The sequence below is a fragment of the Ceratotherium simum genome, chromosome 1 (genome assembly GCF_057802395.1).
Source record: "Ceratotherium simum simum isolate JZ-2026a chromosome 1, ASM5780239v1, whole genome shotgun sequence".
Taxonomy (NCBI): domain Eukaryota; kingdom Metazoa; phylum Chordata; class Mammalia; order Perissodactyla; family Rhinocerotidae; genus Ceratotherium; species Ceratotherium simum.
The window spans coordinates 22,831,587-22,855,312 of NC_141900.1; the positions used below are offsets into that span (position 1 = coordinate 22,831,587).

The 23,726-nt window shown below is 34.7% G+C and overlaps 1 protein-coding gene across 1 annotated transcript in view; it reads left to right on the forward strand.

Moving 5' to 3' along the window:
* The window catches only part of RSBN1L (round spermatid basic protein 1 like), an 80,301-nt gene extending 56,575 nt beyond the window's left edge, over positions 1 to 23,726 (forward strand). The window contains exons 4-8 of the mRNA XM_087443203.1: positions 4,715 to 4,852; positions 6,783 to 6,925; positions 10,197 to 10,364; positions 19,379 to 19,487; positions 19,570 to 23,726. Of these exons, the coding sequence (XP_087299329.1) occupies positions 4,715 to 4,852; positions 6,783 to 6,925; positions 10,197 to 10,364; positions 19,379 to 19,487; positions 19,570 to 20,211 (1,200 nt within the window). The 3' untranslated portion in view covers positions 20,212 to 23,726. The remainder of the gene's footprint in view (positions 1 to 4,714; positions 4,853 to 6,782; positions 6,926 to 10,196; positions 10,365 to 19,378; positions 19,488 to 19,569) is intronic.

Consider the following 23,726-nt stretch of genomic DNA (forward strand, 5'->3'; position numbering starts at 1 on the left):
TCATTTAAGTACCAAGATTTTAGTGAAGATGTCCTTTTTACTGAGCATATGCAATGTAATTTAGCTCTTTGTTTTCCGTGTAGGTTTGTCACTGTTATGTTGTAATATTGATGTCCTAGGGGAGCCGCAGCTGTGCTTGCCTCTTGCCCCTCCTCTTCCTTCCAAATCTGTAGGATTTTTTTTTTTTGGTTAGGAAGATTAGCCCTGAGCTAACATCCGATGCCAGTCCTTCTCTTTTTGCTGAGGACGATTGGCCCTGAGCTACCATCCATGCCCATATTCCTCTACTTTATGTGGGACGCCGCCACAGCATGGCTTGAGAAGCGGTGCGTCGCACCGGGGATCTGAACCTGCGAACCCCGGGCCATTGCAGTGGAGCATGCGCACTTAACCGCTATGCCACCGGGCCAGCCCCTGTGTAGGTTTTTTTTAATCCTCTATGGTTTTAGAGATTAGTTAGAATTAGGCCTAATGTAGAAACATATATGTAAGAAGAGTACCCTTGTTATGAGTCATGGTCTTTGTAGCATTTATTTGGCTATTTAGAGATTCTTTCAGCCCTTACCTGTTTCCTCTACCCACCCCACTGCCCTTGAGTTGTAATTGTTGGATAGATGATTTTAGGAGAATTGAAGCTTTTTTTCTTATGATGTTATGATTTACTTTTATTCCATGTAATAGGGAAAACTGGATATTTGCTATGTAGTATTTGTAGTAAAATAGGTATCACCTAAATCAAGAAGTATTTACTGTTTTTTGTGAAAAGTATATGGATTATATTCTTGTATTTTGTTTTTACAGCTTAAGTGCTGTGTATATATTTCATCAAGAGGTATATACTTTTTGAATTTGAATATATTGGTATGTGTAATTTGCTGGTTCCAACTGATTTAGTATATGTTTGAAGTATTGAGTTATTAAAATAGAAACTTTTGTTAAATGCTGTATAATTGAAAGTTATATTACAATGTATTTTAAAATTCAAATTACTTGCACAAAGATATTTTGATGACTTCAGTTGAATTTTTAAAATTTAATTTTAAATTTAAATATATTTGTATCTTATTGGAGTATCAGAATATTGTCTTTAATATTTGGAGAATAAATGTTTTTGAAGAAAATTGCTGTTTTGTTTTAAACATGATAGCTAAGTATACATAGTTTTTATAAAGACCATACTTTCCAGTAGAATTTACCTGTGGTTTTAATAGTGGACAAACAGGATGTCCTTTACAGTTTCAGTACATTTTGGTAAAGAGGGAAAGAGACTTGTACTTTTATTATGGCAAATTATGTGTGTATGTGAATTTTACTTATAAAATATATGTATTTTGCATTTTGCGATGAGGTGACAAGAACTAACTATAAATATCCAAATACGATATTTAAGATTATAATCCAACAAGTAGAGTCTGTATTACTTGACTCTTTAAAATTCAGCTTCTTCCAAATATCCTTTGAAATTTTTATGAATTTTAATAGGAACATACTTTAAAAAAATCATCAAAAGATATAGCTTCTTTTTAGGTAGTCTCAAAATAGACATTGGAGAGGGGAAGAAAAATCAAGTTTGTTCTAATTTATTTACTCTGTTATGTTAAAGTTTTTAATATTTACGTCTGTACTAGTTTAGACGTTTCACTTTATTTTATTTTTAAACAAAGAATAACACTTGCAAACTTGGAAATTAATGTAAAGGTGTAATTTGAATGAAATAAGATGGTTTGGTCAGTAATGTTCTCTTCAATCAATAAAATAATCATTCTAAGCTAAAATAGCAACAGCTGGTTAAATCAAAGTTAGTCAAGTACTTAAGTTATAAGATAAAACATCATTTGTCTTTAGTATTAGCACCCAAGAAGCTTTACCCATTTTTTCTCTTACTAAATGCTGCATGTTTTTGCTTAACATTTAAACAAATTTTACTCTGAGGGCTGAATGTTAAATTTGTTAATAATTCTGGTTTTCTGATTATTAATTGTCTTTATCCTTCTTCTCTATAGTTTAATAATGTTATATAAGAGTTTTGGTTTTTTGTTTTTTGTAGAATGGAAATAGTTATTGCATGGCAACTGCTAGGTAGAATTCAAAAAACTATTTTAATTATTTGAGAAATGAATAATTTCATGTATAGTATGACTTGTTTTTACCAACTAGATAAATTGACTATTAAAATTTCAGACTTATATTTCCTCATAGAAGATTGTCTCTAACTCCTAAATCTCTTCTAACATTCACATCAGAGAGCATTCTTTCTTTATTGGTGTATCTTTTGTATGCATGTATTTAATTCTTGTATATACTCTCTTGGAAAAAAGTCCAGTGGACTATCCATCCATTTGACTTTTGCTTTAAAAGTATGTTCAAAGTACCCATTTCTTTGAGAGCACTCATAAATTGAGTTGTGCTTAGTATTTTAGAAGAATTCTCTCACTGAAAAGTCCTCTCTGTCCAAATTATTTAGTTGACCATTGAGTCACTACCCAAATTATTCAACTGATCATTGTTGATATTGTGATGTAGTAGAATGAACCAGCTGGGTGGTAAGGACTTATTTGATTTTGGCTTTGTTAGAACTAGTTAATGATTTAGATGAGTTAGCAGAATTAAACAAGATAAGGAAATTTGAGGCACATAAAATTTACTTATTTGTATGAAGTGGAAATATTACCTTCCAAATATGACTTTTTTTTTTTTTTTTTTTTTTTGGTGAGGAAGATTAGCCCTGAGCTAACATCCGATGCCAGTCCTCCTCTTTTTGCCGAGGAAGGTTGGCCCTGGGCTAACATCTCTGCCCATCTTCGTCTACTTTATATGTGGGATGCCTGCCACAGCATGGCTTGATAAGCGGTGCATAGGTCCACACCTGGGATCCGAACCTGCAAACCCTCAGCTGCCGAAGCAGAGAGCGCAAACTTAACCACTACACCACCTGGCTGGCCCCCCAAATGTGACTTTTGAAAGTCAAATGAAATATTTCAAAGCACTTGGAAAATTTGTTTTACAGTATAAGTTGTTTGATTTCACTGAATGGCCATGAGGTCTCTTGAAACTCATATGATCATTTGTAAACCCAAAACTGAAGCCACAAACTAAGAATCACCTAATAGAATTGACGTGTTATGTCTATTCTGGTAAATTTGTTAAATTTCAAATTGATATCCATTATCTTTGTTAGACTGCATTACAGAAATGCATACTGATGACTAATTTTCCTATTATGGTGCTGTTAGTTCATCTAAACATCTAGAGCCTACTAAAGACTTGTAGAATCAGATTTTAACTTTTAGCCTCTCAGTATAGGAAATGCTAGGAACTTTTGGGAGATAGAAAAAGAAAAATGAGACCTTGAGTACAAAATGGGGACACGGAACCTCAATTGATATTTTTTTTTTTTTGTAACTTGGGGATTGGAGGAATGTGTATGGTTCTGAGAAGTAAATTTGTGACACTTCCTGAAAACTTCCACTTGGCAATCTGGTAAATAAACTTATTAAGGAATTAATGTATCATTGTTATACTGCTTTGCTGATTATGATAAAAAATAAAATTCTCTAATGTCTTAGTCAAATTATTCTATTATGATAGAATTTTATTGTCATGTTTTTGGAACTCTATGGGTGAGGGCTTAGGTACTTTGGTACATAATACTATCTGTACCAGCTGTGATTGTGGGGGTTCAACTTGTGATGTGAACATCTTTTAACCATCCAGGTTTCAAGTTTAAAACTGGGATAGACCCAGGCAAACTGTGACAATGTGATCTCCCTAAATTTAGTGGCCACAAAGGCTAATCCACAGAAAAAGATAATTAGGATTTGATTTAAAGTTTATGAAAGGAACTTGTTTTGCTTAAAAAAGACTCTTGTTTACTAGTGTTAGTATATGAAAAGGCATAGGTTTCTTTGCAGGATTTAAATGTACTTTTGAAAATTCAGGTACCACTGATTCTTGAGGTGTAGGCTGTTTTATTTTGGTTGACATTTGAATGAATACCCATTTGCTAGCACTATGCAGGTGGCTTTATATAACTAATAAATTTTCTTCAGCAATCTGAGGTAAATCATTCCAGTTAAGGAAACTAAAACTCAAGGGATTTAAGCGATTTCTAAAGGTCACATAGCTGGTAGATAGCAAAGGTAGATTTGGGACCCAGGACTCCTGGTTCTCAATCTCTAGTAGTTTTTCATCAGAGTTAATCATAGGAATGTAAACTGAATCCTAATTAATATGGTAAGATCTAGAAGGGAAGATCATGCCTGCTGGTCTTTTAGACATACAAACCACTGGTGGTGGTTAAATGTAATGTTTACAGAGGGTCTGCTTTTGAAAATTCTGATGAACAGATATGAACCATTTAAGAAAATGTAGATATATGAACTTTTGAATGTAATTTCAGTGGCATTATAGATCAAATAATGAACTCCTATATTATTAGCAGAAGTTATAGTCAGTGTCTAGAATTATGCTGTTTGTCTCAACGCTGTTTTCATAAGCAGTGTGTAGGAATAGCTAGAGAAGGTAAAATAGCTTGATTTAGTGCAGATGATGTTTTTTTAATGCCTTATTTTTTTACTGTTTGTAAAAACTTTTTTGTTTTGTTTTGCTTGCCTCATGTTATGTTCCAATATTCTCAGACAACATAATTTAGTGTTATGCAATGATAGCAAGCATTATCTTATATATAACTTTTAATTAAATCCATATCCTTCAGGTAAAAAGAACATATTCTCACGGTACTTACAGAGCTGGCCCAATGCGACAGATCAGCTTGGTGGGAGCAGTTGATGAAGAAGTGGGAGATTACTTCCCTGAGTTCCTTGACATGTTGGAAGATTCACCATTTTTAAAAGTAAGAGAAAACAATAACAAGCATCTAAATTGTGGGTGTTACTTTCATGCTACATGTGACACAAATCATGGCTCTTTCAGAATTACAAAAATTTTGATTTCATTTGAATTGGAGGGAAGGAAAGGAAGAGATGAGAAACTAAAAGTAATTCTTGTGTCGGGTGTGTGTGTGACTTCTCAGGTGCTAATTATAATGACAAAGCTAAGTGGTAGACCAGAAAATAACACTTGCCTGTTGCTGCCACTTTAGGAAATTAAGTTCCATCTGTTTGTCAGCTTTTTATAAACTGAGTACTAGAAGATTTAAGAAGTACAGGAAGGATGCTTACTAAATTTAAGTGTTTAGGACAAGGGAATGGCAGTTTGGCATTGTGGAAAACTGGCCTGGGAGACTGTACATCTGTATTTCAACCTGGGCTACACCTAGCTGGGTTGGGCAAACCATATAAACTTGCTGGACTTTAGTTTCCTCATCCATAAAATAAGACATTTTGGACTGTGTAGCTTTAAGGCCCCTTTAAATTCTTTACGTAGTTTCTAGCCAGATTATTTTTTTTCCCCAACAGTCTGCATTCCAGAAAATATTTCTTCCTGTGGGCCTCTTGAGGCTATCCTATTGAGAGAGAAATCTCTGAGCTATGTAATTAGGTTAATTATTTAATCAATAATTTAAAGGTCAGAATGTGACAAGATCAGTTTATCTCCAATATTTGCCACATAACCTGTTGAACATCTCTTCTTTCTTTTTACTTCTGCTTGTGCAATTTTTTAATCTATATGTGTATATACATCTTTTTCTTGCCTTTTTTTTTTTTTTTTTTTTTTTTTTTACTCCATTCTATTCTCCTTTCATTTCCTTTTTTTTTTGTGTGTGAGGAAGATCAGCCCTGAGCTAACATCCGATGCCAATCCTCCTCTTTTTGCCAAGGAATATTGGCCCAGGGCTAACATCCGTGCCCATCTTCCTCTCCTTTATATGGAATGCCGCCACAGCATGGCTTGACAAGCAGTGCATCTGTGTGCACGTGGGATCCAAACCTGTGAACTCTGGGCCAGCGAAGCAGAGCACGCGCAGTTAACTGCTACACCACCAGGCCGGCCCCTCATTTCCTTTTTTATTCCTTTTAAACCTTTTCTATTTCTCCCAATGACATCATGGGAGATGGACATCTATTTATTTTGAGTGGTATTTTAAAAATACCATTATTTAAATATTTGTTTCAAATTTTAATTTTAATTTTAAAGGAAATGAGCTAAATGCATTCTTTCTGGAGAAATTTAATTTGACAATCCTCCCCTTTTGGAAAAGGGGGTATGGGGTTAATGTTTCTTTTTAAATACCATCTCGCCATTCCATCAACAAGGGCCCTTAGTCATTTCTCTTTCTCTGTCTCTTTTCTTCTCAAAGATTTTGATCTCTGCTTTTAGACCAGTGATGTCTTCAAGAAACTACTAAACAGAAATAAATTTTGATTTTGGTTTGGTTTTTCTTTTTGTTTTGTTAGGTTTTGTTTATAACTGATCAAAGAGGTATCCATTTTTTTTGAGGTTTCTATTTTTTTAAACTAAATTAATTGTTCATTTTATAGATTCTCGTGGAGAACACTTGCTTATTTGGCCAACTTATTAACATCATGTGACTCATATATTTGGTAGAAGGAAGAATAACAAATGATGAATACAGTGAATCATATCTCTGGCAGGGTTGGTGGGAGGGAGCCATCCAAGAATAATTATTCTCTTGGTGTGTTTGAAATAGAATTTTTTGAAGGAAAATGTATGAATATATAGGAATATAGTCAATATAGGTATGTATTTCAAATGTATAAGTATAAAGGTATATATGAATGTTTGTCTAGGGGGCAGTATTCTTAAATGTATATTTGAAGATACATTTTGAAAACAATTGATTTCTATGTATTTGCCTCTAGTGTACACTGCCATGGGGGACACTATCTAGTCTAAAATTAGAGAGTCGAAAAGATAGTGATGATGGTCCCATCATGTGGGTACGCCCAGGAGAACAAATGATCCCTGTGGCTGATATGCCAAAGTCACCTTTCAAAAGGAAAAGGTATGTTGGATACAAATTTTTGTTGCCAGGAATGGGTGTTTATATATTGGTGTGTGTGTGTGTGTGTGTGTGTGTGTGTTGAAAATTAGAGGAAGAAGGAGGGGAAACTTAAGAGCATCATTGGAATGTAAATTCAAAAATGGCTACACATGCTGATATAATTTTTTATAAAATATCAAATATAAATAAGACATGAGAAATGTAGGCAAACGACAGTAAATTGTAATTAGGAATGGAAAAAATGTCATTCACAACAGACATTATAAACTATTTTGGAATAAATTTAATAAGAAATATTAAGAACCCATATTAAGAAAACTAAAACATGGAGGATATAAAATAAGATCTAAACAAATGGAAAACCCTACTGTGTTCTGGTTTGGAAAAAATGATAGTCCTTTGAAATTTTTAGCATTCCAATTAGACTTACACTTTCAGCACTGGATAAAATGATTTTAAAGTTCATAAGGAAGAATAAATAAAGTCAGCAAATAGCCAAGAAAATATGAAAGAGATAAGTGAGGGGGATCTTGTGTTACTATATATTAAAAATGACTATAAAGCTCAAAAAGATCATTGAAATAGGATAGAGTACACATGGCCAGCATGACCAATGCTGGCCAAATTGGCAGTTTGTCTGAAAGAAAACAAAGCCATAGCCCTTATCTCATACAAGAAGTAAGTTATAGATTTAAACATAATAGATAAAAAATAAAAATATTAGAATAAAAATTTTAAGCCTAGGAGAGACCTTCCTAGTAAGCAAGATAAAAAAATATAATGGCGATACTATTTGCGAGAGAGAAGACGTCAACAGCGAAGTTCAAAACTATGATGGATTGGACTAAAACATTTGTAACATGTGACAAAGTTAATATACAAGGAGCATTCCCTAATTGACAAGAAAAATGTAAAACAACCCAATAGAAAAATAGGACTCAGGGAGTCAGGTGTATATTAAAAGAATTATGAGGTATTATTAGTACCCATTACATGGCAAAAATTATTAATAGAGCAATAATATTACAGCTGGTAGGTATGTGAGGAAACAGAGTCATTTATATATTGCTGCTGTAATCATCTTGTGAAAGTAATCTAGCAATAGCTTATAAAGTTTAATATATATATATTCTTTGATCCAGCACCCCTGCTTTTGGGAATCTGTCCCAAGAAATAAAAACACTAAAGGTAAATGTTTAAGAATGTTAACTGCAGCATTATTTGTAGTGAGAAAAAGGTTTAAAATGGTCTGAATGCCCATAAACAGGGGAATGGTTGAGTACGTTTTGGTACATTGCTATTAAAGAATATGGTGAAATAGTTAAAATAAATGAATTATGTATGTCTGTTGATCTGGAAGATATCCATGACACTTGAAAAGAGCAAAACGTAGAGTAATATGTCCAGGATGATTCTATTTTTATGAAAAGAAATTTAGAGAACATATGTATAAGTGTATATTTATGTGAGCACAGGAAAGTGTGGAAGAATGTATACTAGGTTAACATTGGTGGGAATGGAGTGGGTGATGCTGGGGGAGATAATACCCTTTTTTTAGATGCCTAAAGATGGTTTCACTCTTTACAGTGATTATTAATCAAAAAAGAAAAAAAAATAGGGAAAAATGGTCATTGTGTAAACTGTAGGTTGCACGAGGGTGGGAACTATGTTGTAGGTGTTGCTAATATGTCTCTAGCACCTAAATAGAGTGCCTGGTCATTAATAAATATTTATTACTTGAATGAAATCTTTACCAGTTAATGTATAAATTAGTAGTAAATGGTAAAATTGATGTGTTTCTCAGTGGTTCTTAGATTTATAAATCATTTTGAGAATCTGAAAGCCTCTCCCCAGAACAATACAGATATACACAAACTTTTACATTTAAGAGAGTTCACTAGCCCCTTGAGGAACTTGCCTGTACCTCAGGGATTACGATCCGTGATATATGTGATGATTTCACATCACATTGTAGTCTGACCAACTCATAACAACACTGCCCCAGGCACTGTGCTAAATGCTTTATATGAAGTGTTAATTCATTAGAATGTGGTGTTAATGTGACCAGACTTGTGGGCTTGAAAGCCTGTTAGCTTTCCACAAGAAGCAGCAGCACTATCTAACTTTCTGTAGAACCTTAACCTATAGAACATTAATCACAAAGAGCAAAAGAGTATGTGATAGCATCATCATTGTGTGTGTGTAAGTGTGTAATAAGACTGTAATGCAGGAGTGCACAAAGAGCAGTAAGTAGTAGAGATTGAGGGTGGGAAGTTAGAGAACTAATAAGAGTGACCCTAGGGGATAGACAAGGATGAGAGGAGAAAATTATCAGGGCAATCCTGATTTATCTCTGAAAGCAACAGGAAAACCATACAGGAAGATAAATGAGTTGAGGACTCCCATGGAGTCATTCTCACCCTTTTCCCCTTCTACAGCAAAATTGGAGAAGGTTTCTGCAATGAGTGAGGCTAAGTAGTCAGCAGCTTCAGTATGCATATGGATTCTAGAAAGGTGAGCAGTGGAGGAGAGGGCCAGTGGGAGATGGCTGTCTTCCAAGATGGAGCTAAGGTTTTCCTTTGTACCTCCAATAAACCATGCATGTTTCGTGGAAACACATTGCCTGGTGTTTTCTTGCTATTTATTTTTTTGTCTTTCTCTGTCTAGATTATAAACTCCCACAAGAGTATGGAACTTGTGTGTCTTATTCACTAGCTCCAGTGCCTAGATAGTACCTGGCATATAGTAGGTTTTCTGTAAATATTAAATTAATGCATTTAAAAAAGTTACCTGTTTGTTCCAGATATATACCTTGTGTTAGCCATGTGACCTGAGTTGGGGGCATGGTTCCACAAATTAGACCCAAACCTCAAGGTAGATTTTACGTACAGGGAAACCTGGGTAAACCACACCATCTGTAATTTAGTTTTTTTATCCAAGTATATATTGCCTTGCAAATGCCACTTTTGTGAAGGGTGTGTTAGAAAAAGGAGGGGATTATATATGTGTTTTGTTTATACTTGTTCATTTTAAAAATAGAACTTGGTTTGGGAGCAGGTGATTTAAAATTTCCTTTCATCTGAATTATGTGATTAATAAATGCTTGATGGCAGTTAAGCCTCAGTATATCAATACAAATGTTTGAAGGCAGTTAAGCCTTAATACATAAGCCTGCCCCTCTCTCCCTCCCTCTCTCTCTCTCCCTCCCTCCCTCCCCCCCCTACACATACATATACATATATATATGCGTGTGTGTATTTTTTTTAAACAGGACTACCAATGAAATAAAAAACCTGCAGTACCTACCTCGAACTAGTGAGCCCCGTGAGATGCTCTTTGAAGACAGGACAAGAGCCCATGCAGATCATATAGGACAAGGTTTTGAACGACAGACTACAGCTGCTGTTGGAGTGTTGAAGGCTGTGCACTGTGGAGAATGGTATATATTAACTACTGCTATTGTCATGAAAGGTTTTCTTTTTTTTTTTCTTTTTTGTGAAGAGATCAGCCCTGAGCTAACATCTGCCAATACTCCTTTTTTTTTTTTTTTTTTGCTGAGGAAGACTGGCCCTGGGCTAACATCCGTGCCCATCTTCCTCCACTTTATATGGGACGCCGCCACAGCATGGCTTGCCAAGCAGTGCGTCGGTGCCCACCCGGGATCCGAACCAGCGAGCCCCAGGCCACCACAGCAGAGCACGTGCACTTAACTGCTTGTGCCATGGGCTGGCCCCCGTGAACAGTTTTCTTGGCTTCTAAAGTTTTTCTTGGGAAGTTTCTCAGTAATTCTTTGTGTGGGAAAAAAGTTTCATTTTTCCGTGTATTTGGATGTCCTAATCATAATAATTACACTAAAAAAGATTTTCAGTTGCTACAACCTAGTTTTTGTCTTTTGGGTTTGACTGAAATAATTTCATTTTCTAAATGACTAGAGGTGAAAACAACTGTCATATCTGAGGTAAAAGAAAAACTAAGGTTCAGTTGGTGCTTACTGTATGCCCATTTACACATGTTCATTTAATTTTCTCAACTACTATTAAGCCCATATTTATCACACAAAGAAACTGAGGCTCAGGGCTGTCAAATAATGTTATCATAGTTATACAGTTAATAAGTGGTAGAGCTGAGTCTGATTTCAGATAGTCTGACTCCAGACTCCTATGTTTTCTCTTATACTGTTCTACCTTACTGCTCCCTTTCTAAGTCTACTAAGAAAGACTTTTTTTACCTTACTCTATTAATTTTTTCCAGCTTTGCTTCCCCATTTCACTTTGAATCTTTTGATAGATTAAAAAATGGATAATTGTCTTTAATATACTTAAGGTGTCATCCCGTATACATTAAGAAATTTTCCGGGGCCAGCCCCGTGGCTTAGCGGTTAAGTGCGCGCGCTCCGCTACTGGCGGCCCGGGTTTGGATCCCGGGCGCGCACCGACGCATGGCTTCTCCGGCTATGCTGAGGCCGTGTCCCACATACAGCAACTAGAAGGATGTGCAACTATGACGTACAACTATCTACTGGGGCTTTGGGGAAAAAAAAAAGGAGGAGGATTGGCAATAGATGTTAGCTCAGAGCCGGTCTTCCTCAGCAAAAAGAGGGGGATTAGTACTGATGTTAGCTCAGGGCTGATCTTCCTCACAAAAAAAAAAAAGAAATTTTCCATTTATTAAATTGAAAAACGACATATAACAAAGCTATATTTATACTGTAAGTTAAATTTGCTCTTACTGTAAGATAAATTAGGCTTTTGTTTTCAAATTGAGTATTTGGGTATGGAATTTAAGTTGGAATATGCTATTTTGCTTATTAAAGCAGTTGAATTATAATTTTTATTTATTTATTTTTTCCCCCAAAGCCCCAGTAGATAGTTGTATGTCATAGCTGCACATCCTTCTAGTTGCTGTATGTGGGACGTGGCCTCAGCATGGCCAGAGAAGCGGTGCGTCGGTGCGCGCCCAGGATCCGAACCCGGGCTGCCAGCAGTGGAGCGCGCGCACTTAACCACCAAGCCACGGGGCCAGCCCTAAAGCAGCAGAATCAGATACTAAATATACAAGAAATTTTTCTAAGTAAAAAGAAACTTTAATTCTAAAAATATAAAATGTCAATATTGCATAGTTTTCTAAGATTTTATGAAAAATATAACCTGTGTTTTCTACATGAGGAAATTTTATTTTCAAGGGCTACTAATACAGGATTGACCCTTTGTTCAAAAGGGAAAATTTACAGTAATATTTTATAAATTAATACTGAGTGGGAAGGCCAGTGTAAACTGACCTTCTTTCTTAACATAAATGAAACTTTATCAGTTTCAGGTATACAAAGTAGCTAGTGCTACTGAACTAACCCTAAGAGGTCCTTAGGAAAACAATATTAATGTTTGTAATTCAGTAAAATTTATAATTCAATTGTTAGTTAAATGTTAACTTTCAAATATCTCTGGTTGTTCTCATATAGTTTCTGTGCTCTTCCTGTAATCTAGTTATCATATTAATTTTGTCAGAGTAAAGGCAAATATATCTCTGTGGAAATCATAAACTTCTGTTTTAAATTAATGAGGTTTTTCTTGAATGTTAGGTATAAAGGATTTAAGAGTGGCATCAAGATTTACTTAAGGTGAAAACTGATTTAGAGGTAGTGTTCAGTAAAGTTAGCCACATTTGTATACTTTAGCCACTCTGTTAGCCACTCTGTATACTCAGAGATGAATATTTCCACTTCATGGCCTTAGCACTTTGTTTAATCTCTTCTAGGTGCTTTTTACTTATTGTTGGTGTATGTTCTCTCTTCCACTTAATGTGCGATTTGAGGTTAGAGATTGTGTCCTGTCCTTCACCATAGTTCCGAATAAATATTTATTGAATAAAAAAGCACTTTTGTGGCTAGCACTTTCACAGTAAAAAGGACTGTTGCCAAACTACTAATATATTAGGTGGCCAGATTTAAGAATATGCTTGAGAAAGATTTTGGAATGAGATATTGCTAGCTATGAATTTTCTCACTATTGTAAAATACAATTTGCTTCCTATACCAATGCTGCTTTAATCTTTTACAGCTAAAGTTGGCAAAAAAACAATTTTGTTAGTGCTATAAGAGGGCTTCATGGCTCTGCTACAAACATGGTCTGTGATCCCTTTATTATTATTCCTTGCTGTTAAATTAAGCTATACTAAAAGTTAGTGCTTTCTCTTTTTCCTTATCTTGGTGTTTTGAGTTCTGCTCTTTTTTTCAAGAAGACATTAGGTATTACAATATTAGATTCTTCTTCCTTTTTTTTTTTTTTTTGAGGAAGAGTGGCCCTGCGCTAACAGCTGTTGCCAATTTTCCTGTTTTTCTTTTTTCTCCCCAAAGCCCCAGTACATAGTTGTATATCATAGTTGTAGAGTTGTAGCTCTTCAGTGTGGGACACTGCCTCAGCATGGCTTGATGAGCGGTGAGTAGGTCCGCACCCAGGATCCGAACCAGCGAACCCTGGGCTGCTGAAGCAGAATGCATGAACTTAACTGCTACACCGCCAGGCTGGCCCCTAGAATATTAGATTCTTGACTTTATCTTAGAGCCAAGTTTAACACCAATTTGAAATAAAAGACTGGGTTGATTTAGACTCCAAAGAAATCTTCAGCTAGGTAGCTTGTGAAGTATTGATCAAATTATATCATTCTTGAGGCATTATAAAGAAAGGATTCACATAGATTTATATATTTGAGGTTGCTTCTTTGAAATCCAGTTTTTTGAAAAATCAACTACTGAAGTATAATTTACATCTAATAAAACACACTTATTGTAATACAGTTTGATGTGTTTTGACAAATGTCTACAGCCATGTTACTACTACCACAACTAAAATAGAGAACATTTTGTTTCCCTCATATCCCTTAGCAATTAATCTCCCCCATCCTTCTCCAGCTCCAGACATCTGTTAATCTATTTTATGTCTTTATAGGTTAATATTGCCTAGTCTAGGATCTCTTGTAAATAGAATCATACATGTTGCCTGACTTCTTTCATTTAGCATAATGTTTTTGAGATTCATTTATGTTGTTACATATATCAGTAGTTCATTCCTTCTTGTTGCTGAGTTGGTATATCATTGTATAGATATATTATAATTGATTTATCCATTCACCTGATGATAGACACTTGAGTTGTTTCCAGTTTCGGATTTTTATGAATAAAGCAGTTATGAACGTTCACTTACAAGCCTTTGTGTGCACATGTAATTTCATTTCATTTCAGTAAACACAAAGAAATGGAATTACAGGGTCTTAGAGTAAGGCAAAATAATTGTGTACAGAGAAAATTCTAAGTCTACAGAAGAAGTACTAGAATTAATAAGCAGGTTTATCAAAGTCACAGGATAAGACTATATTGAAAAGTTAATTGCCTTTCTATATATTGGCAGTAAGCATTTGGAAACTGGAAAAGAAAAAAATAACGCCACTTACAATAGCATAAAAAAACTATGAACTACTTAGGGATGAATATAAAAATATATGACATACATTGAAAACTACAAAATACTAATGAGAAAAATTAAGACTTACATAAATGTAGAGATATACCTTGTTTATGGAGTGGAAGACTCAATATTATTAACATGTCAGTTCTTTCCCAAATGATCTATAAATCAACTCACTCCCAATCAAAATCCCACTAGGTTTTCTTATAGAAATACAAAGAACCTAGTATAGGCAGAACAGTCTTGGAAAAGAAAAAGAATAATGTTGGAGGATTATTTACACTACACTACCTGTCATTTTAAAACTCACTATGAAGGGGCCGGCCTGGTGGCGTAGCAGTTAAGTTCACGTGCTCTGCTTCGGTGGCCCAGGTTCGCAGGTTCGGATCCCGGGTGCGGACCTACGCGCCACTTATCAAGCCATGCTGTGGTGGCGTCCCTTATAAAGTAGAGGCAGATGGGCACAGATCTTAGCCCAGGGCCAGTCTTCCTCAGCAAAAAAAATAAAAGAGGAGGATTGGCAACAGATATTAGCTCAGGGCTAATCTTCCTCAAAAAAAACAACTTACTATGAAGCTACAGTAATTAATAGAGGGTGGTATTGCTATAGAGATAGACTTAAAGATCAGTGGAACAGAATAGTGTCTAGAAATAGACCCATCATTGATTTTCAATGAAGATACCACGATAATTCAGTGGAGAAAGGAGTCTTTCAAGAAATGGTGCTGGGGGCCGGCCCCGTGGCTTAGCGGTCAGGTGCTCGCACTCCGCTACTGGCGGCCCCGGGTTCGGATCCGGGTGCGGGCGCGCACCGACACACCGCTTCTCCGGCCATGCTGAGGCCACGTCCCACATACAGCAACTGGAGGGATGTGCAACTGTGACATACTGGCGCTTTGGGGAAAAAAAAGGAGGAGGATTGGCAATAGATGTTAGCTCAGAGCCGGTCTTCCTCAGCAAAAAGAGAAAGATTGGCATGGATGTTGGCTCAGGGCTGATCTTCCTCAAAAAACAAAAAAAAGAAAGAAAGAAAGAAATGGTGCTGGAACAACAGGGTAACCATATGCCAAAACAAAAATTAAAAACAAACCTTGACTCTTATCTCACACTATACAAAAAATTAAAATGGATAATAGAACTAAATGTAACCATTAAAACTATTAAAACTTGTAGAAGTAAACATCAGAGAAAATTTTGCATTAGGCAAAGATTTGATGAGCCATAAAAGAAAACAATACATTAAGATAATGAAAAGGCAGGCTACAGGCTGGGAGAAAATATTTGAGGGGTGTGTGTGTATGACTTGTATCCAAATATATAAAGAACTCTTATAATTCAAGAATAAGCAAACAACCCAGTTAAAACTGGGCAAAAGATTTGAACATACAATTTATAAAAGGTACCAAATGGCCAATAAGCACATTAAAAGTTGTTCAATATAATTGTACCATAAGGGAAATGCAAATTAAAACCACAGTGAGAGAACACTACACCCACTAAAATTGCTTAAAAAAAAAAAAGTACCAAAAGCTAGCGAGGATGTGGATTAACCAGAACCTTTCATACACTTCTCTGGGAACTATAGAAAAGTTTGGCATTTTCTTATAAAATTAAACATACAGTTACCCTAAGATCCTGTAATTCCGTGGTTCCATTTCTGTTCTTGAGATTAAGAACTTCTCTTGGTTATTCTGTATACGATATGTATGATAATACAAAATAACCAAGAGGTATGTTTGTGTATATGTGTATAGATCTGATATATGCGTATATATATTATAATATATATGATATACATGTGTTAATATTTATGATACATTAAATAGTGCTGGATTCAGTTTGCTAATATTGTTAATGATTTTTGTGTTTATATTAATATCTTGGCAGAATTTATTGTTCTTTTCTGCGAATCAGCCATTTATTTCATTGATTTTTTTCTGTTTTTCTGTTTTCTATTTCATTGTTCCTACTCTTTATTTCTTTTCTTCTTTTAAGGGAGAACTTACTCTTATATTTCCAGCTTAAGTTAGAAGTGTAGATGATTGATTTGAGACCTTTCTTCTTTTCTAATAGAGGCATACCTTGGAGATATTGCAGGTTCGGTTCCAGACCACCACAATAAAGTGAATATCACAATAAAGCGAGTCACACGAATTTTTTTGGTTTCCCAGTGCATATAAAAGTTAGGTTTACACTATACTATAATCTATTAAGTGTGCAATAGCATTATGTCTAAAAAGCACAATGTACATATCTTAATTTAAAAATACTTTCTTGCTAAAAAATGCTAACCATCATCTGAGCCTTCAGCGAGTTGTAATCTTTGCTTATGGATGGTCTTGTCTCAATGTTGATGGCTGCTGACTGATTGGGGTGGTGGTTGCTGAAGGTTGGGGTGGCTGTGGCAATTTCTTAAAATAGGACAACAATGAAGTTTGCCGCATCAATTGACTCTTCCTTTCATGAATGATTTCTTTGAGGCATGTGATGCTGTTTAATAGCATTTTACCTACAGTAGAACTTCTTTCACAACTGGAGTCAGTCCTCTCAAACCCTGATACTGCTTTATTAACTGAGTTTAGGTAATATTCTAATTCTTTTGTGTCATTTCAATAATCTTCACAGCATCTTCACCAGGAGTAGTTTCCATCTCAAGAAACCACTTTATTTGCTCATCCATAAGAAGCAACTCCTCATCCGTTAAAGTTTTATCATGAGTTTGCAGTAATTCACTCACATTCTCAGGCTCCACTTCTAATTCTAGTTCACTTGCTATTTCCACCACATCTGTAGTGACTTCCTCCACTGAAGGCTTGAACCCCTCAAAGTCATCCATGAGGGTTGGAATCAACGTCTTCCAAACTCCTGTTTATGTTGATATTTTTACCTCTTCCCATGAATCATGAATGTTCTTAATGGCATTTGGAATGGTTTTCATTTTACTTGGCCCAGATCCATCAGAGGAATCGCTATCTATGGCAGCTATAACTTTACAAAATATATTTCTTAAATAATAAGACTTGAAATTCGAAATTACTCCTTGATCCATGGGCTGCAGAATGGATGTGTGTTAGCAGGCATGAAAACATTATTAATCTCTTTATACATCTCCATCAGAGCTCTTGGGTGACCAGGTGCATTGTCATTGAGCAGTAATATTTTGAAAGGAATCTTCTTTTCTGAGCAGTAGGTCTCAACAGTGGGCTTAAAATATTCAGTAAACCATGTTATAAAGAGATGTGCTATCATCCAGGCTTTGTTGTTCCATTTATAGAGCACTGGCAGAGTAGATTTAGCATAATTTTTAAGGGCCCTAGGATTTTCAGAATGGTAAATGAGCACTGGCTTCAACTTAAAGTCACCAGATGTATTAGCCCCTAACAAGAAGCTCCGTTATTAGGTGACTGCACATTTAGAATTATTTCTTCTCGATAAATTGACCTCTTTATCATTATAAAATGCCCTTTTTATCCTTGGTAGTATTCCTCGTCCTGAAATCTACTTTGTCTTATGTCAGTATAGTAACTCTAGCTTTCTTATGATTAGTGTTTGCATGTTACATCTTTTTCCATTCTGTCTTTTAACCTGTGTGTGTGTCTATATCACTGTTTCATGTAGATATCATATAGTTGAGGCTTGCTTTTTTTTAATCCATTGATAATTTCTGTCTTTTAATTGGCGTATTTAGATCATTTACATATAATATGAGTAAATTTGGATTTAAATTATCATCATTTTCCCATTTGCCTCTTCTCTTCTTCATTCCTTTTTCCCTCTTTTTTTTCTTGTCTTTTTTAGTGTTCCATTATACCTCCACTTTTTGTTTACTAGTGGTTGCTTTAAAGTTATCACAGTCTACCTTCAAATAATATTAGACCTCTTTATGTAATGTGTAAGAACCTTTTAATAGTATAGGGCCATTTATCCCCCCCCACTCTGTTTCTGGGCTTTGTGCTAATTATTATCGTTCATTTTACTTTATATATGCTATAAACCCCCCAATGCGTTACTTACTTTGACTTTAAGGAATTATTTCTAAAGAGATTTAAAAAATGAGAATAAAATATCTTTCATATTTACTGTTACTTGTGCTCTACATTCCTTTTAAAGAGATCTACATTTTCATCTAAGTATCATTTTCCTTCAGCCTGAAGAAGTTCCTTTAACATTCTTTGTTGTGCTGGTCTTCTGGTGTTGCTCTTCTGCTTGCATTATCTCTGATGAGAAGCCTGCAATCATTCTTATCCTTCTTTCCCTCTATAATAATGTAATGCATGAGTTTTAGATTTTCCCTTTATCACTGTTCTTAAAAATTTGGTTATGATTTGCCTTGGTTTCATTTTTCTTTGTATTTATGTTGCTTGGAATTTTATTCCGAAATCCATTTTTGAGCATCTTCTCTAAAAATGTATTTGTGTATTCCTAATTAATTGAAGAAGTTGAGGATTTTTTTAGAATTATACTTAAAGACACTATTAACTCCAGCAAAAAGAGTGGTAACAGTTTTTATTACTACTTTTCTAATGAATGCCTCTTGATTTATTAAGAGTTATTTAGGGGTTTTAGGTATCATTGCAGTTATATATGTCTTTATTGAAAGAAAGTATTCCCTCTCCCCCACATTTACCTCTAATTTTTATGTAGTATTTTCAATTTTAGTACTTAATTTGTTGAAGTATTGACCTTAACTTTAAGACAAAACACTAATTTTTTTGATTTGCATAATTAACTGATTCAGATCATTTTAATGTTTCAAAATACAGTTACACATAACTATAATAAAATGAAGTTAGTTGTTTTTCTCTGTGTTTAGGTTGAAACTCATGGCGTTATTCCTTTGTTTAAATATGTAAATGGTCTTCTAATAATTTAACTTTATTTCTAAGACAGTACGTGGGTTTTGACCATAAACTATTTTTGCTTTGAATTTAATAAGGACTAACAGAGTGAAACAGTAATGGCAGATTCTTCATTATCTCATATTCTTTTTTAGGCCTGATCAACCCCGAATAACCAAAGATGTAATTTGTTTTCATGCTGAAGATTTCTTAGAAGTAGTTCAACGAATGCAGTTAGATTTACATGAACCTCCACTGTCTCAGGTATATTTTAAACCGTTATTATCTTCAGTTTAATTTTTATTGTGGAAAAGACTTATTGGTATTCCTTCTTTTCGTTTTTTAGTGTGTCCAATGGGTTGATGATGCAAAACTTAATCAACTGAGGAGGGAAGGCATTCGCTATGCCAGGATTCAGCTGTATGATAATGACATTTATTTTATTCCAAGGAATGTTGTTCATCAATTCAAGACAGTTTCAGCTGTATGCAGTTTAGCGTGGCATATTCGGCTCAAGTTATATCACTCAGAGGAGGACACTGCTCAGAACACAGCTACTCATGAAACAGGCACATCACCAGATTCCACATCATCAGTTCTTGGACCTCACACTGACAACGTGATTTGTGCTGTGAGCAAAACCTCCTTGGATTCTGTTTTTTCAGAGAAACTTCATTCTAAATATGAATTACAGCAGATTAAACATGAACCTATTGCATCTGTAAGAATCAAGGAAGAACCTGTGAATGTGTATATTACTGAAAAGACTAGAGCACCGAATAATACGGATGGCAAGAATGTTAAAGCAAAATTGGATCATGTTCAATTTACAGAATTTAAGACTGACGTGGACTCTGAATTTGAAAATAGCAACAAAGATTTAAAGGAAGAATTGTGCCCTGGAAGTCTCATAAGTCTAGTTGATACAAGGCAACATAGTTCAGCACATTCAAATCAAGATAGAAAAGATGATGACGTTTTGTGCTAAATTTGTACATACCATTTAAAATTCTCTTTTTTTTAAACTTAATAATGTAATAAAGATTCATGAATTCTGAAAGCAAGCCAAGGACTTGCTCCCAAGTCTGTTACAAAATATAGTTTATGTAGCTTTGTAACATTCCTCAGTGCCTGTCCATAACTGTGAAGTATCAAAGCACTTAGGGCCAGACGCACTGTAAACATTGCAGGTTTAAACAAAAGGAGTCTTTAAAAAATCATTTGAGTTAAGTCGTGGGTTTTAGAATAGAGCTGACATTAACATATATATATATATTTTTTGTAATATGAGCCAGAATTCTTTTTCGACAATTTAAGGCTTTTCCATAGAGCTTATTTATACCAGTTTTCTTTTTTTCATTTAAAATGTGTCAGCACTGTAGTGTAAATAGCTTTTAAAAAATCTTTTTAGTGTGATTTATACTGATATGTGAGCCACTTAATAAAGGTTCATAATAATAAATATGTTTTCTGTTGGGTCGGCAAAAAGACAAACTGACAAAATTCAGTTAAATCATTTATTTGCTCTGTTATGTTTCTGCTGGTATATTCATTTAGAGTGGTAATGGAGTGCAAATGTCCATATTCAAATCTAGTGAATATTTAAATTTCCCCACACTGTGCAAGCATTTTTTAAAACCAAGATTCAGTTATGAAAACATATTTATATATGTGTGTGTATGTATGGGAATATATATATGTATATCATATTTTGCATAACTTCTTAAATTGCTGAATAAGATGAGTATGTGAAACTTTCTAGCCCTATTCCCTGGAAAACATTTTAAAATATTTATATGCAACATTAAGAAAGCAGTTGAGGTAATAGAAACAATTTTATAAAGTTGGGAGAAACAGAGTCTGTTTGTGATATCCAACCCTTCTAACTAATGAAGTTATGTGGCCAGATTATATAGCCCTAACATAAATTTTCTTTGTAATATATGAAATAAGAAGTTGAGAAAATTTTGTTACTATTAAGCACCTATACTATACTTAATAGTAGCTGAGTAAAAATCTTTAGTTACAGAAAGTTTAATTGTGAACAGTTAAAATCCTCTTTTACATTTTTCTTATGGAACAGGAGGAAAATATGGCAAATACAAAATCTTAACATAAGGGCAATGACTCAACTGCCATATACAGAGATATAACTAACACAATAAGATGTGTCACCTCATCTTTCTAAGGATCCCTCTCCCTACCCTAGCAAGGTAAACAATTTAGAGTACTTCTTTTTGAAAAGAAGCTCTAGAAGGTAAAATTGGGGTAGGAAATAGGATTTTCAGTGCCTCACTAAAGATGATTAAAACAAATCTTTTCAGTGATGGACTTCCGGCACCATTTCAGACTGCTTCTACTAACTGTAATTAAAAGTCAAACAAATGTCTTTAATGTATGCTTTGATGTAAGGAACTCTGCTCATGGCAAATCTATTTTATTTTATTTGTCTTGGGTATTTTTCTGGGCTTATACTTTGGTTGATGACTTTCACCTGGGGTTCTTTGTGCTGCCTTTTGGGCTAGTGTTGCTATTCCCATTTCATTGGTTTCTCACCCAGCCTCATTTGTGGTACCCATAAAACTGCTTATCTTTCTGGTTAGGGAGAAGCCACTTAGAAAGAGGCATTTCACCAGAAAAAATAAACTGCAGCAGTGATGTGATTTCTGGCCCGCAGTTTAAAAGGGTAGGCAAATATTGTAGGAAATTTCGATGGTTTGTAGGAAATCAATATATGTATTTGCAACATAGGAATTTTCATGGGATGAAGAAGGTATAAATCATGATAATGTAAATAGGGATTTTGTTTTATATGTTACTGGCTTACCCTGCCCCTCACCACTTTAATCTTCTCTTTTAAGCTATATTTATATATTTGTACCTACCTTTTTGGGAGACAAATGTTCATAGCAAACCAGTATTGAGAAATAGGAGGGGATGTGGTTAAAATATTGTTTTTCTTTTCTTGTTTTTGTTTTTTTTTCGTTTTTTTTTTTGGTGAGGAATATTTGCCCTGAGCTAACATCCGTTGCCAGTCTTCGTCTTTTTTTTTTTTTGCTTGAGGAAGATTCACCCTGAGCTAACATTTGTGCCAGTCTTCCTGTTTTATGTATGTGGGTTGTGGCCACAGCATGGCCACCAACAAGTGGTGTAGGTCTGTGCCCAGGAACCAAACCTGGGCCGCCAAAGCAGAGTGCGCCGAACTTAACCACTAGGCCACGGGGCCGGCCCTGTGTTCTTCTTTTTTTAACCGAAGGGTGATATATTTAACAAGGTTTGTTTTTGTTCCAATTTTCCAGTAGCATACACATGGACGCATGAGATCATACTGTAATAAATGTCTTTAGGGTATCCCTCCAAAATATATGAGCCTTAAACTTTTAACTTAAAGACATATCTAAAACAACCATAGTTGCTTTTAGGTATAGTTTCCTATATAACCTATAGTCAAACTTCTCCATATTTTGAAATTTTAATTGTTTTGTAAAATGCATATATCTCCATGGAGGTGAAGTATAAATCAGTGGGCTCCGATTTCAAGATACAGCCTTGTCACCTTCAGTAATGTGTATGTTCCTTGTCTTACGGGTTATCATTTTAAAATCGTCTTCAGATGCAATCTGAAAACTTGCTGACTACCTTTGTTACACACAAATAATTTCTACTTCAATATTGCATTATATTAATGGTTTCCTAGTAGTACATTCCAGTTCTTTATCTGAACACAAGTTTTTTGCTGTTATTTCCAATTTCTTGGACCAGAACAATAAAGCACTTAATATATAGTTTCTATATGATCTTATACTATATAGACTAAACAGTTGTTATGTAAATTATTAAATTGATACACAGACCTTTACAGAAAAACTAAGGTACCTCAGTGGTGTCTGCTACAGTGCTTTTTTTTCTTTTTAAATTACTTTTGTTCATACCCGTTTAGCTATCTAAGTAATATATATTCCATACTCAGGTTAGCTGGTTAGCTAGCAAAAGAATTAAGCATTTGTGATATTTAGTTGAAAATTTTACTAAAGCCATATTCATTATCTTCCTTGTCACTAAGGCTGTTGACCTTAAATAAAGATTAGGTTGATCTAGTACAACACTCGGTGTGTGTGTGTGCATGTGTGTGTAAGATTATTGGAAATATTATGTTTGTTTCCACATATATTCATTTTTAATCCATTCTATAACTGGGGGGGTCATGGAGGGTAGAAAAGATTTTATTTCTTGAGTTAAGTCTTCGAGGTATTTCATTAGTGTTCCTGAGTGTAAAACACTTTTTTCCAAATTCGTATGGCAGGTAAGATCATTTTTGTAAATAATAGATTAGCAGTGTTTTGGTAAATTTGCATTCAGTTATTTTTTGGACAAGTTCATTGTCATGTAAAGCAAATATCTCAGAATTCATTTCACATTTAGCAAAGGTGCAAGATTTGTTTTTGGAGTTTGAGAGGAATTTGTCTTCCACCTTTCAATAAATACTAAAATTGATAACCATAA